The 15,341-nt window shown below is 43.1% G+C and overlaps 1 protein-coding gene across 1 annotated transcript in view; it reads left to right on the top strand.

Annotated features, from left to right (window-relative positions):
• SHANK2 (SH3 and multiple ankyrin repeat domains 2) overlaps positions 1-15,341 on the top strand; it is a 316,058-nt gene that overhangs the window by 285,861 nt on the left and 14,856 nt on the right. The window contains exons 21-24 of the mRNA XM_075163387.1: positions 9,737-9,796; positions 10,032-10,162; positions 11,486-11,597; positions 12,721-15,133. Of these exons, the coding sequence (XP_075019488.1) occupies positions 9,737-9,796; positions 10,032-10,162; positions 11,486-11,597; positions 12,721-15,133 (2,716 nt within the window). The remainder of the gene's footprint in view (positions 1-9,736; positions 9,797-10,031; positions 10,163-11,485; positions 11,598-12,720; positions 15,134-15,341) is intronic.

Raw genomic sequence — 15,341 nt, 5'->3', positions numbered from 1 at the left:
TCCAAAATGATGGACATGTTCATGAACCTAAAGGCTGGAGTAATCCTGGCTTCTGATCACCATGTTCAGAACAGGAGCGGGCAAACCACAGGTCACCCCTGCAGGCACAAAAGATGGAGCAGTTCTCCTGTGGCCACCAGGAGCAATTGCTGATCTACCACATCAGACCGAGCTCTGTACCAGCCCAGTGCAAACACCCGTACTGCAGAAACAGAGGACCTGTCTAACAGGAAAGAAAGGAGGATAGCCAGGACTTTGATGAAGGTTCATTAGTCACTATTACACAGACCACTTTAATGACAGATCTCATTTTTTCTTTAAACACAACAGAATCAGTGAGGTAAAACAAAAAACAGTCTTCAGAAACCTGTGAATCCCATGTGACTTTTGGAAATAGCTGCATAATACTCCCAGTGATCAAACACTGAAGTGCAGTGGGTCACTGACTTCCAGATGTTTATATTTCCTTTAGCCCATATTCACACCCCTTTCGGATTCCCTTACTTGGTCATTTAAGGATCAAAATGGGGTGGGAGTCATGCCCTGTCAGGGCGAAGGACATGAGGTTAGGAACATGAAGCGAGTCACAACTTTGGAGACTGCCAGTTTGTTGGCTGGTATCACTAGGTATAAATATAAAGATTTCTATAAAAGACATAAGCGACCTATTTTGCCTGTAAGTCGTATATATCGCTGTGAGGAAAATGCTGCATGTAGGAATGGTGTGTAAGGTGGAAACAACTAGAAAGATCAGAGAATCTGACCTCTTCCCTTTGCTTCACACCTAAGGACGCTAGCTGTGCTTCTTTGTACCCACTGTATTTAAAGCTTGGTTTTAAAAGAGAAGGATTTTTTTGAAGCCAATTAACAACCAAGTAAGATCAACCACGTGGATATATAGTTTGGTCCATAGCCAATTTTGACTTGACAGTCTTAGTGCCCTCTCTCTTCTTTTTTTAAGAAGTCACCAAGGAAATGAGGTAAGGGCAGTTAGTTGAGGTAACTCTCTCAGCCAGCTTTAGTCCTACCGTTGGCAGCTGTTCAAAGCAGTCAGCCTCTTCTCTGGCCGATACGGGCAGTTCCTGGCCGAACCAGGCATTCCAGTGCCCCTACTGTAACTGGCGCACCTTTTCCACAGCACCAGCCTAGCCACTGGTGCATCATCTTACCAAGATCCGGTCTGAATTTAGGGCGACCTTTGGTCATCAAGGAATGGATTTATTGGGCAGAGACTTGACACGTTCTCAAGGTGGTGTCAGCCATTGACCTTCAGGCAGTTTTCCCACGATTGCTCTGTAGCGAACGAAAGCTCGTGTAAGGCCGTGCCTGTAATGCATCCTCGGTTTCCCCATGCCCTACGTCAATGCTTCACAAAGCTTCCAGAAACCGGAGTTACTAGAGTCGTTGAACACTTTGTTACAAGTAATGACAGTTATGAATATTCCTCCTTTTCCTTGCTAGTCAAGTTAACAAACCTATCCTAAAACCTGTGAATGTATTCATTATTCATAAGTATTCGCCAATAGTTTCCACAATTAACTTTCTGCCCATGGGTTTTCACAGACTGTTTGCGTGTACTTTGTCATTTGTGTTATTGGTCACCTATGCCAGATGCTGTTCTTTCAGCTCTGAAAGGCTGAAAATACTGATTAAGAGGATAGTAAGTGGTAAATTTTCACAGAGAATTAGGAACTTTGCAAAAATTTATTATGCTTTTTCAGAGAAACTTTTCTTCGCAAGCCTCTGGCAAATGTGTAAACATGCACAAATAACAAAAGTGTTATGATCCCCCTGAATCTGAACAAACTAAACTCAGTGATACTATTTACAGAAATATTCATAAATTAATGTGGGGTTTGGAGTTTTTTGATTTTGTTTTGCTTCAGTTTTTGACTTTTAATTTAGTTTGGTTCTATTACTTACCAATTGCTAGGGGGGCTCTGTTTAGAACACTTGTCAGGAAAATGGAGTTTTCAAATAGGGGGATTTTCTGATGACATGTCAAAAGAAATACAAAGACATTTTGTATGACCAGTGGCTCTACCCGAATGAATATATATGATCCCTTATCTTTCTCCGATTCCATAGAATTTAACTGAAATGTGTGTTTGCTATGTGTGGTAAAAATAGGTCCCCTGTTTTTTTGTTCTTTTTTTCATGTGTACTCAGATAGGAAAATGCTGAGAAATAATTTCATCATCCTACACTAGAGTTGTTAAGAGAGATTTGTTAATGAAGGATTGCAGCTACGGCTGTATTAGGCAAAGGGGGAGAAGAATTGCAAAGGAAGAAGCAGTTATTACAGTCAGGTTGATATACAGTCCCTTTCAAATCTCCATGGAGTGGAAGAGCCAATGATTGCATGACAGTTTGTCCCTAAAATTCATTTTCATAAGGAGCTCATGCCTTTTTACAAATACAATCTCATCCTCACTTTCCATAAAACATGCAACTGGACAGTCCCGCCAGACACAGACAGAATGTGAATACTTTGAATGTGAATACGTTGAAGTAGTGAATATGCTAAATGCACAAATAATATCCATTATTTTAGCATTTAAAAAATCATAATTATATTAAGCCACCGAAAATCCCTTTTAGAGCAGTACAATATTGGAGGAACTTGGGTGTAGAAATAATAAATGCCACATTAGGATTAGAGCAGACAGGGACTGATATACAGGAGGAGGGATCCTTGGGTCTGTCAGAAGGAGCTTTCATTTAAAACCATATAAAATAAAAAAATAAAAATAAAACAATCAAACAAAAAAACCCTGATTCATAAACAGAACCAGAAGTATCATTTAACATGACCTCAGCAACACCCTCCAGATGTAAGCTTACAGCTTCAAACAGGTCTGAAGAGCAGCATACCAAGTATTTCAAAGAGCAGAAATTAATCCTTAAAGAATACCGTTGTTCAAGACTGGGATGCCAGAGAGCAGGCGTGACACTGATCTGGCATTCAGAGCACTGTAGCGTGAGCAGCACAGCCAGCCAGCCAGCAACAGTCAGCCACTGCTGTTCAGGTCACAGTCTTACCAACAACAGCGCTTCCCTCACGTATCCCTCGCCTGCGTGCGAGGAATGCAGGCTCTTTGCGCTACCCTACTGCAACATTTTAGCCAGACCACCCCAGATTAATTTCTGATGACCAAATTGTCCCCCCCCAAAAAAAAACCCAAAGTGGACTCCTGTTTTTTATCTGAAGCATGGAAAGGGTGAGAGTTACGGCCACTGACTCACGTAATCAAGAATGGTGCTGGGCAGATCGCGCTCTACTATGAGCCAGTGATCGCTGTGGGTGCGAAAAGCTTAGCCATTTCTAGCCTTTGGGAGTGCATTTTATGCAGGGGAGGATTTAGAGTAAGCACCTACAGAATATCCCCCTCGTTAGCATCTGTAACAGCACACTAAGCTGCCACAGGGAAGCACTTGCACCCAGATTTTCACCATGTGCCCTCAGGCAAGGGAAGAGGTAGCCGGGGGAGGGCAAAACTCAGTTTATCTTCAGAAGACGATGAGATCCTGGCGAGCAATGCCCTCAGATAGCGTTACCTACTGTTTGGAGAAAAGAACAAGAAAATCCGGCAGATGTTGGGGAGGGCATTGCTCGCGGGATAAATGCTGTGGACGGCCACCCTCGTGCTGCAGCAGTGATTTGGGAGAGAGCGCTCTGGGGGTGGGGGGGACGTGAGACGTCGGACAAAAGCGAAGATAGCCAGCAGTGCTTCAGAACAACAAAGGGCTGCCCTCAGCCAGTGGTGGAGCACATCTGGCACCCCAGGAAGCTCAATTGGACACTTGGCCCTGAGCTCGTCCCAGGGATTTCTGACTGACACCACTGCAGTGCATAGGTGAGCTTTTTGATAGGTTCACTGACATTGCCTGTCACAGTCACGATGAGGGGAATTGGTAGCTCCTGCCTTGGGATGCAGCATGGCTGTGTGTGTTATGGGTACAGGACAGTGTGCATTTATACCAAAAGCGGTTAATAACGTCAACCGCCACGTGCCCAATGCAGTCACTAAACTTTAGTCCGCCCTTCCGTTTGCCCAAACACATACACTCTGGCTTCCCAACTGGCTTCTTTCTATGTGTTGTCCAATGCATGTAGATACCTCCATCTGCCTGGCCTCAGATACAGTGGTTGTTGCTCCTCTATTTGATTGCCAGATGTCACTGGGGAACAAGATGGGGAGGTTCCTGGATCCTCGGGGCAAGCCGGCCGTCACCGAGGGAGCTCGCCGTCCACGCCGGCCGAAGAACAGGAATCTTCGGTGCCTGCCTCTGACGAAGACTCACCGGCCAGGACCACAGAGAGCTGGCAGTGGCCGTTGTCCTCGTCTGAAACGCACAGCAACGTTGGGGAGGATTTTGAGGGATTTCAAACGCCAGCGCGGACTCCGGAGTGTACCATGGACATACAGTCTCCCGGGGATCAGTCACTCAGTAGGACTCCTCAGTTTGAAAGTGACTCTCCTGAGGAGGAGGAGGGAAATGAGGAAATGAATGAAGAGCACCGCGGTGTTGAGCCTGTCCCTAGGGATCGGGGTTGGAGAGGGCAGCCCCAGCTAACAGAGGGAGAGAAGCTGTTGATGGAAACCAACAGTAGGATTGTGCAGCTGCTGGAAAATATCAAGAGGGAGCATGCACAGTCCATGGGTCTCATGTCACAGTCCATGGGCCGTATGGAGCTGCAGCTGGGCATTGTGGCTACCTCCACAAGAGCCATCCATAACTACCTGTCAGAGATTTTAGCTTTCCTCAAGCAGCCAAGGACGCAGGTCCTTGAAACACGCATCTCCCAAAGAGCCACCCCTCATGTCGAGTTAACCTGTGCCTCGACATGGACTGGTGAGGACGCAGTGGCATCCTCCACTGTGTGCTTACCAGGGGCCGAAGGGACGAGCGACTCTCGAGAACCACCGCAGGCCACGCTGCCTTGTCGCAGTGGCCGGCTGCAGAGAGCCATAACCGAGAGGGCCTCGTTGCCCATGCCTACACGCCAGGCAAAAGGGGGAGGGAAGAAAAAATAACCACACCATTTTTAGGGTTTTTTTTAATGTGCCTGTCCTTTTAATTCTTAGCCATAAGGCCATCAGTGGCAGAATTCAACCATTTCCTACATTGGCTAACATTGTATTCTGGCTGACTAGATTAGTCTAACATTTTGTAGTTTATATTTGCACTGTTAACGATGTGTGCTGCTGGTATTTGAAGAACATTTGCCTCTGTTCTTTCACTTTAACTTCATACGAGCATTTTTTTACTCTGTGCCAGGCATTCATTGCTTTTCTTACAAATACAAGTCATTTCTTGAGGCAGCTGTTTTTTGAGTTTTCTTTCTCCATTGTCCCATCCCCTCTGAGCAAGCATTCTGGACTTGGTGGTAAGTATACAGGTCTTGGCAATACTCGCCTCCAAAACTGTGTTCGATCAGTCTTTGCCTGGTGTTTCTGGCATGCCAGCCTGAGGTGTTGGGGTTAGCCTGTACCGGATCATGATCATTCTTATCCTCTGTGGGTCTGACAAGCTCACTTTCTAAGACCCTCGGTGGAGCTAATCCACATGTCTTGGCTATGTCGTACAATGAGTAATGTTGCCAGGATCATACCTCATATTTACCTTTTGGGGCCTGTATAGTGATGTGCCACCAGATCTATCTAGGCACCTGGCTCTCATTTTCAAAGTTCCTTTTATGATGGATCTGGTGGTTTGATGGGCAGCATTATAATTTTTCCTCTGAGAGAGTCTGGGGATTTGAAACAGGAGTCACTAAGCAATGTGTTCAACGGGGATAAGAGCCATCTCCTGCAACAAATCTATTAGGAGGAGACTGTCCCCTGTAATTATCACAGATATTAATTATTTAAGAAAAAGAAAAAAAACCAACTTGCCTAGCAGCCAGACCTCTTGAGAACGTAAAAGTCATGACATGCTGTTGGGTGCTGTGCTACTATGTCTGTGATTAAGAGCTTTTCATCAGAGACGACCTACATGTTGATAAAATGCAACTCCTTTCTGTGCCTTTAGGCCATCTAATTTCCTGAGGGCTGGCACCCTGAGCAGAGCATGGGTGCAATTGGTGACCCACAGGGCAGATGGAAACGCACTTTGCAATAAATTATTTTATATCTGTTGGTGCTGCCTCTCTCGGGGGAATTTAATATAGTGGCACTCAAATTGCTATATGCATGCAGAGGCATCAGACTGGCTTATACATGTGGTATCCCCGACAGTTCTCCGGGAGGATGCTGTTACCAGGAGCCCCTTGAGCGGTGGTAACTGATTATCGCAGGTGTAGCATGGCTCCTGTGTTTGACTCTCAACATACCGGTGTAACTTCTCGGAAAGGTGCAGAAGAGTTTATATGGCAAAGCAGTGATGAATTCCTCCTCTGGCAAATACTAGAGAATAATTGTAGGCCTAAAAATCCTCTTCTATGATCACAACGGAGCTGCGCGCTCTGTCCAGTGAGCCATAGGCTCTTCTTCCCTGTCTTTCTGCGAGACTGAAGTTACTCAAAACAAAGCAGATAGGTTAGATGTTACTCTACCAGTCAGCCACAAATTGCTCCCTTATAAGCGTGTGTGCGTGCGTGCTTGTGGCTGTACTTTGCTAAATGACCGGTTTGACAACGAAATGCAGCTGGCATGGCCAACCTCCAATGTAGGCTTCTTCCACTACAGAATATTTCTTCCCTTCCACCTACATCCAGCTGCATTCCTTTTAAGAATACCACTGCGGGCGTGCTTCTTTGGCCACACTGTCGACACACCTCACACCGGGTGCAAATTTTTGCACCCGTACTGTGGCTTTTTTGTATCTCTTTTGTTAAAACTGTTTGTAAAGGTATCCTCAGAGAATTTCCAACACAAACTTGTAAGGTTCCCCCCTCACCGGTACGAGAAAGGCATGCTGCAGAGTATTTAAGATGACAAGGAGGTTGGGAGAGAAGCCGATTAGTAAGCCTGACACCTTATTCCAGTATGTGCGGCCTTTTGAACATGTGTTTGGTGCGTACATGGTTTGCACACTGGTACTGTGGATATGAACAGCCTAGTTAAAGGCAAAGGCAAGTGAAAGTTTGTCCCAATATGCTTACGTCTTATTTCTTTGGGATGAGTTTGAGTGAAGCTAAATACAATTCAGCCAGTTAATTTTCTTGGCCTAATTAGCACGTTTGATAATACAGTGAGAATGTTTTTATTTTACATAGTGCTTTCACTTCAAAAGTGTGGTGCAGTTGCGACCAGATGCTAAGATTTCGACGTAGTCTGCAGGACCCGCCATGTAGCTGCTACCATTTAGAGTAAATCTTGTTCCACATGCTGGCTGCTTCTGTAGCTTCAAATTTTTTGTTGCAGTTTTAAAATTACAACCTCCACTCTACCTTTGCTTTCTGATCAAAGGCAGTAGAGCAAAAGAAGAAGCTCCGCAGATGTAGCAGTGCTGCCGTTGGAAATACTACGCGAGGAACCCCTAAAGAGTTCCTTGCAAAGCAGCTTAAGCTTTAACCCGCTCTCCTCTCCCACTCCTAAGTGCTTTAGCTAGACTTGGCAAGGCACAAAGCACCACTTGAATGGGAGCAGCTATAGGGTGAGCAGGACTGCGAATCTGTCTACAGGCAAGAAACCTGCAATAAACTTACACGAAACAAAGTTTTTTCCAGCTGGAAATAGTAGATGGTATTAAGAATTGGTACCAACTGATATTTTGGCCAGATCCAAAATTAGGATCTGACTTCTAGTATTGTCTAGAAAATCAGTGCAGTTGGAGGGTATGTATGTTTCATCCCCAAACAAATATTTTCATGCTTTTCAAGTGTCTGTCATAGCCTCATCACTCTTTCCCTGTAGCTTTTTGTTGTCTGAACGGGTATATGGTTACATGTGTCTGTTAAAAATAAAGGGGATCAGTTCTTACATGGTATATTTATATTTCTTATTTACAGATTTTGAGTACCTAGTGCTTCAGTTTCCAAAACTTCCTTCTTTCTGTATCCCAAAGACCAGCTGGTTGGCTTCTGGGATGATAAAAAGGGTGGGAGAGACTTAACAGGAAATCTCCGCCCAGTCGAAGCTCTCGGTGATAGATCCCCTGAGTACGATTCTGCAGTCTAGCCATATTTTTGCTGTATAGGTCAAATGTTCGTGTTACACCATTGCTTTCTGATGCCTTTTGCTGAGCAGAAGTGCAGATATTTTTCTTTCAGAAGTTCACAGTTTGTATTACAAAGTCTTATGAAATGTGACTTGAAGTTTGTTTTATTTTTGAATACATGTGATGATTTTAAGATTTTTTTTTCCTTTTCTCCTTCCACTGGATGATTTAAAACACACAAAAATAAAGCAGACCAATGAAAAGAATTGAATGCTAACTTCAGTTGAAAAGAAACAGCAACACTACTCTTGTGAGACAGTTTTCAACAGCGTTCAGCTTACTGATTCTGCTCAACCTTTCCTTTCCTGCCTGCTCCCTGACCCTCTGTGACACTGAAATATCCACTTCTAGGACAACCTTCTTCCTAACCAGAAGGCTAAAAGTTCTTCCCTCTCTTCTTCTCCCATTTAAAATACCATCCTTGCATCAGCCAGATCTACTGTTTAGAGGGATCAAAAGCTCTTTTCCTCCTGCCTTATTCCCATCCATATCCATATCCAGGGCCCTGAGTGTGCTGCTCTCCAGTGAGAGGTAAAACTTAAATCCCTAAATCTGATGCTTGGCATAATAACACCATCTCTAGACCGCCAAAAACCTGTCTTTTTTTAAGTCTGTGGTATCCTAATGAAGTAGCTATCCTTGTTTGCTGAAGGAAATAATCAATCGTTTGGGAGATGGACCTAATTGCTGAAACGTAACATTGCTCTGACTCGCATTGTGGAAGCCTAGGAGCCAGGCTAAGGTATTTCACTCACGTAAATACCACAGGCTATAGCACTAATCCTTACTTTGGTGAAGCTTCAAAGGAAAAGACACTAAATTAACATGATACAGTGCAGCCTGTGCTTTCTTAGGAAAGCAAATGCAATGGAAGGCGTAGTAAGGAAACCTGTTGGTATGAGTCAAGTTTGGATTCTAGTACAGGTTCAAAAATCGAACTATTCTCCTGGCTTAGGCTAGTCATTTAATTTCTCCATGCCTTAGTTTCACAGCAGTAGAAGCGGCAATAAAGGAGCTGTCAGGCTGTGATTAGTTGATTATACGGTACTTTGCGGTCCTCAGTCTGAGGGAGTAACATAATATATTAAATACTGATGAACCTTGTTTGTGACCAAAGTTGGAGACGGGGCTAAAAGTGACACTCTAAACTTCAGAAGATCTTGGTTAAAGTTTTCCCTATATTTTATGATCACATCATATGGTAGATCAGAATCCCAAATCCAAATGTTGAAGTTCTCGTTCAGATTTGGACTTTGCCTAGTTGGTCTGTTTCTGACCACAACTAAATACATTCCCAGACTGTGCAATTATTAAAATATAAAATACATATAAAAGTTTCATTTAAACAAATGATGCAGTTACTAATGCTAATCTACTTATCCAAGAGTGTGAATAAATTAGGATGTGGTTACTTAGGGAGAATAGGCATAAAAGAGCACTTCTGGAGTACTTGTTATTGTCCAAAATATCACTGAAATTCTGGTGACTAAGTACAGTCTGCTTATCTCTATTTGAAACAGTGCTGTACAGATTCATTATTTCTAAAGGTCTTCTTTCCATTTCTATATAGATATTCTCCCTTCACATTTTGAAGGTTTGAAGAAGAGGATTGTTTTTCGAGTCACACTAAGTAAACATTAAATGCATGCAGGCTTAAAACTAAAGCATGCATGTTATGTAGCAGCAATAAAAAGTGCTCGGCTTGCACGACTTATGATGCTCAAGCGTTGCCTTGTTAAAATGCCAAAAAAACTTTTTCTTTGCGTTTTTTTGAAAAGTAAATCTCTTCCTTTGACCTTGCAATACTTAAATTTTCAGTTTTTGGACAAATGATATTTATTTTACTGAATACTTTTATATTACAGATAAGGTGGATGAAATAGTACCAGTTTCCAAGCCATCAAGAATTGCAGACAATGCAACTGTGGACTCAAGAGTGGCAACTATTAAACAGCGGCCTTCTAGTAGATGTTTTCCCTCAGCTACAGATATGAATGTGAGTGGTAGCTATGAAGTACTGCTTTCACTTCCGAAACTGATTGGGGCAGCATGCAGGGCATACAACAGAAACAAATACAAACGCTGCTTTATATACTCATTTTACTTTTATTGTCTTGTAACTTTAAGGCATGGTCTACTCTGTATTTCTAATAATAGTTTTTTAACAGAAGAGTCTATGTACCCCTATAAAACTTCTCTCATTATATCCTTACATTTATTCTGAGATCATCACATCAACATTGCTACCTCAGTGTTATTCAAACAGATGTGAACTTGCTCTGCCTGTAGCCTGAGCTGGTGAGACGCCAGTAAGTTCTGAACTTGAAGGTGTCACTACAACACTAAACCCAAGCTAAAAAACTTTGCTGAAAGTCAAGGCTTGCTATTTCAGTTTCAGCACCAGAGCTGGTGCAGCCCCACAATTTCCACTAATGTGAAGGTGAACGTTTCTCCTACTGCAGGTTTTTTATTATTCCTAATGGCATATATAATATCTTGATTAAATAATACATGATGATTCGTAAGGGAAGAATTTACATTAATGCTATAGCATGTATTAAAAATTTAAACTCCAGAAGTCTGAAATTGGATTACTCAGTTGCAGAATTTGCTCTTAGGGAACTGCACATGTGAAAAAATAATTGCTTTTATTGCATTTTAGATGTATTTTTCCATTACCCACCCCTCCAAAAGAGCATCAGTCCTGATACAACAAGCACTTTGCTGTTCTCAGCAGCTTGGGATGGAAGGAAATTAAGGCTATTCTAAGAGGCAGAAAACAAATAGTTTTGCGATGACGAGGAGGGACAGCGAGTGCGCTGGGATTCAGGTGGCGCTCCTCAGTTCCTAGCTGAGAGGCTGACTGCCGGCGTAACCTTGCGCAAGACAGCTCGAGCCTGTGCAAGAGCAGGTCTGTTCTTCAGAAGCGAAGAGGGCATACAGCTTGGTGCAGAGTGAATGTTCATGCCTATGCAGTGTGTGGCGAGGTTTTCGGAAGTGAATGAAACAAAATGCAATTGCTCATGCTTCGTTTTTCTTACAGCACACAAAATGTGCTGGAAACTTAACATATTGCCTTGTAAATAATTTCAACTAACTCCACGTACAGCTGTTGTCATTTTAATAACATGTAAATAAAGCCCAGCCTTCCCTTTCTCTTCACCTCCTCCCCAAAATAATACCAAATTTGTTATTTTCCATAAGAATTCTAAGTAAAAGGGATAGTGGATTAGCAGATATAACAGAAGAGTTATTTACGTGTGAGAGAAAGACTTGCATGCTTTAATGCTTGTGGGGTTTTTTGTTTGCTTTTTTGTAGTCCATGTATGAGAGACAGGGTATTGCTGTGATGACGCCCACTGTACCAGGGAGTCCTCAAGGTCCTTTTCTGGGTATACCTCGGGGTACAATGAGAAGACAAAAATCTATAGGTAAAATGCTTCTCATGTATAGTTTGCTTGTGCATTAATCACGTACTTTTAGTAACTTTGCTTCTTTCTTAAAGCATATTTCTCCAACATCTTTACCTCAGTGAATGGCTGTTTAATTTTTATACAAAGTTCATGAGAAAAGAAGTTTGTGTGTAAGATGATATAATTTCCACATTCTGCTTTGATGGCAGTAGGCAAGTATTATGGAATTATAATTTAATTCCTTTCTTTAGAATGTTCTCTCTAACAAGGAAAGGCAGTGGGAAGGAAAAAAAAAAAGATCGGTACAAGCCCTTTGCAATGTATTACCTAGGGCAAAATTTTATTCCTTTTTTCTTTAATATTGAGGCAAAAGTGTTGTAATGCTGTGTAGTTTACAAAGGAATCCCTATTGATCAAATGAAACACAATTCACCTCTTTTTCATTCCAAAAGATGACAATAGATGATTTTACAAAAGAGAAAAAAAGAGCAGACCAAATTTGGGCTTGCTTTCTTCTTGGTAGTAATCTTAGTAGTAATATTTATCAATTTAGAAATGCATTATGCTGATATAAAATTAGCATCTAAATTATCCCAATATTATCCAGTTTATCTATATTAAAAGCTGTATTTGTAATAATATAATGTCATCTTTTGAAATGAAACACTATGATTTTTTTCCCGCAATAGAATATTCGCAGTCCCTTTGCTAAGTTTCAAATGCATCTTAAAAATTCATTACGTTTCTAAGTTGTATTATTATATGCATTTATACAGTGCTAGAGCAAGGCATAAGCTACTCCTCTGCACAGAATGTCTTCCCTGTTCGATAATTTTCAAAGAAAATGTGCTTCTCTACAGCTACCTTGATGATACATAAAACACAACATTTGCCTACACATCAATGATCCGTTTAATTAAAATTCTGTAGCATCCTTTTTGATTCTGGCATCTGGGTCTCTGGAAGTTCAACAAGAAAGAATGCTTATGGTAGGAATCAACCAAAAGACCTCTTTCATAATTTTGCATATGCCTCATGTCGTGTGAAATGCACCCTGGCATTTTAGGTTGGATACAGAAATAACACAATATGAGGGATCCCAGTGGAAGACAGTGTTTTAAATGTATTTTCTGATTTTTAGGAATAACAGAGGAAGAACGGCAGTTTTTGGCTCCTCCTATGCTGAAGTTTACCAGAAGTCTTTCAATGCCTGACACCTCTGAAGATATCCCACCACCGCCACAGTCCTTACCTCCTTCACCACCACCACCTTCTCCCTCTCTGTACAACTCTCCCAAATCCCCGACGTCAAGGAGCTATGGAACTATTAAACCTCCATTTAATCAGAATTCAGGTTCAAAAATTTCTTTGGTTAGGCCTGAGAATGTGGGAACAATGATAAGGGACAAAGGGATCTATTACAGACGAGAACTGGACCGATACTCTCTGGACTCTGAAGACCTGTACAGTCGGAGTGCCGCAACTCAGGCAAATTTCAGGACCAAGAGGGGTCAGATGCCAGAAAACCCGTATTCTGAGGTGGGGAAGATTGCAAGCAAAGCAGTTTACGTGCCGGCCAAACCAGCGAGGCGGAAGGGGATGCTGGTGAAACAATCCAATGTTGAAGACAGTCCAGAAAAGACCTGCTCTATTCCAATCCCGACAATTATTGTGAAAGAGCCATCCACCAGCAGCAGCGGGAAAAGCAGCCAAGGGAGCAGCATGGAAATCGATCCTCAGTCTTCAGAGCAACCTGGGCAACTCCGACCCGACGATAGCTTAGGTGTCAGCAGTCCGTTTGCAGCAGCCATTGCTGGAGCAGTGAGGGACAGGGAAAAGAGGCTGGAAGCAAGGCGTAATTCTCCAGCCTTCCTTTCCACAGACCTAGGGGATGAGGATGTTGGACTAACGCCACCAACACCACGTATGAGGCAATCTAAATTTACCGATGAAGCAATGTTTAGTAGTGAAGATGGTTTTAGACAGCTCATGTCACCATCTCCGATTCCTGCACCGAGAGAGCCTGAAAATCTTTTTAATAGCAGTGAACCCAGCAATCAAAGTGATTCAAGGACATTAAACGCATCGTCCAAAACGAAAGGTACTGAAAACAGTACGGTGGCAGCTAAGTCCACGAATGCATCCAGCTCAGATAATTACGTTCACCCGGTCACAGGAAAGCTATTAGATCCAAACTCACCACTAGCCCTCGCTCTCTCTGCCAGGGACAGAGCCATGAAAGAACAAACACAGCAGATTCCAGGCAAAGGAGACGCTGTTAAAGCTGACCTTAATAAACCACTTTACATCGATACAAAGCTGAGACCCAATATTGAAACGACTTTTCCTGTTACTGCTACTGTCGCTAGGCAAAATACTCGTGGCCCATTGAGACGGCAAGAGACCGAGAACAAGTATGAAACAGATGCAGGGAAAGAAAAGAAAGCTGAGGAGAAGAAAAACATGTTGATAAACATTGTGGATACTTCGCAGCAAAAGTCAGCTGGCTTGTTAATGGTTCATACCGTGGACACGGCAAAGTCAGATGATACGCCCGAAGATGAAGAGGAAAAGAGCGCTGAAATGGAACCGAACCCTGAGAACTCCCCACCAGAGAGGCCAGAGGGGAGCGAGGAAGCGGACAGTGAGCTGAACGTGCCTGCTGCGCCTGAGCCACCGGCATCTCCCTGCAAAACCATCGTAGCAGCGAGCTCTGTCGACGACCCTGTCATCTTGCCCTTCCGCATCCCTCCGCCACCCTTAGCATCAGTGGATATCGATGAAGAGTTTATTTTTACTGAGCCACTACCACCCCCCTTAGAGTTCGCCAACAGCTTCGATATCCCCGACGACCGCGCGGCTCCCGGTTCGGCTCTAACAGACTTGATTAAGCAAAGAAAAAATGGCACGCCTTCACCCGCACCATTTGCCCCCAGCCAGTCAACAAATTCCTTAGACAGTAAAAAGCAAGTGGGTCTTTCAAACTGTTTGCCTGCCTCCTTTCTGCCACCCCCTGACAGCTTTGATAACGTCACTGACTCTGGGATTGAGGAGGTAGACAGTCGAAGTAGTAGTGACCATCACTTAGAGACAACCAGCACTATCTCAACGGTGTCCAGCATCTCTACCTTATCCTCGGAAGGGGGTGAGAACGTGGATACTTGTACAGTCTATGCAGATGGGCAAACATTTCTGGTGGACAAACCCCCAGTACCTCCTAAGCCAAAAATGAAGCCCATAATCAACAAAAGCAATGCACTTTACAAGGATGCGCTAATTGAAGAAACTGTAGACAGCTTTGTTATTCCTCCTCCCGCTCCGCCCCCACCTCCGATCAGTGCACAGCCCAATATGGCTAAAGTTGTTCCCCAAAGGACATCTAAGCTATGGGGTGACATGACGGAGGTGAAAAGCCCAATTCTCTCAGGCCCAAAGGCTAATGTTATTAGTGAATTGAACTCAATACTCCAGCAAATGAACAGAGAGAAATCCTCAAAGCCAGGGGAAGGATTGGAGTCACCTACTGGAACAAAAACTGCAAGTCTCAGTACAAGGTAAATGTAATTAACCAAATAGTTTTCTAATAAAGGCTTGATTTTTCTTCCGTCCCTTCACTAACTTCCCCTGTAAATCACATAGATTAAAGAAGAATGTGCTCTCTGTTGTACATGTTTGCTTAATGAATAGTCTATGACAAACAATTTTACAGAGGGGAAGAACTTCCTACATTGTCGACGTTTCTGTAGTCTACACATAGGATAG

The sequence above is a fragment of the Calonectris borealis genome, chromosome 14 (assembly GCF_964195595.1).
Source record: "Calonectris borealis chromosome 14, bCalBor7.hap1.2, whole genome shotgun sequence".
Lineage (NCBI taxonomy): Eukaryota > Metazoa > Chordata > Aves > Procellariiformes > Procellariidae > Calonectris > Calonectris borealis.
Note: the sequence above shows the minus strand (reverse complement) of the source record. Positions and strands in the feature narration are given on the sequence as shown.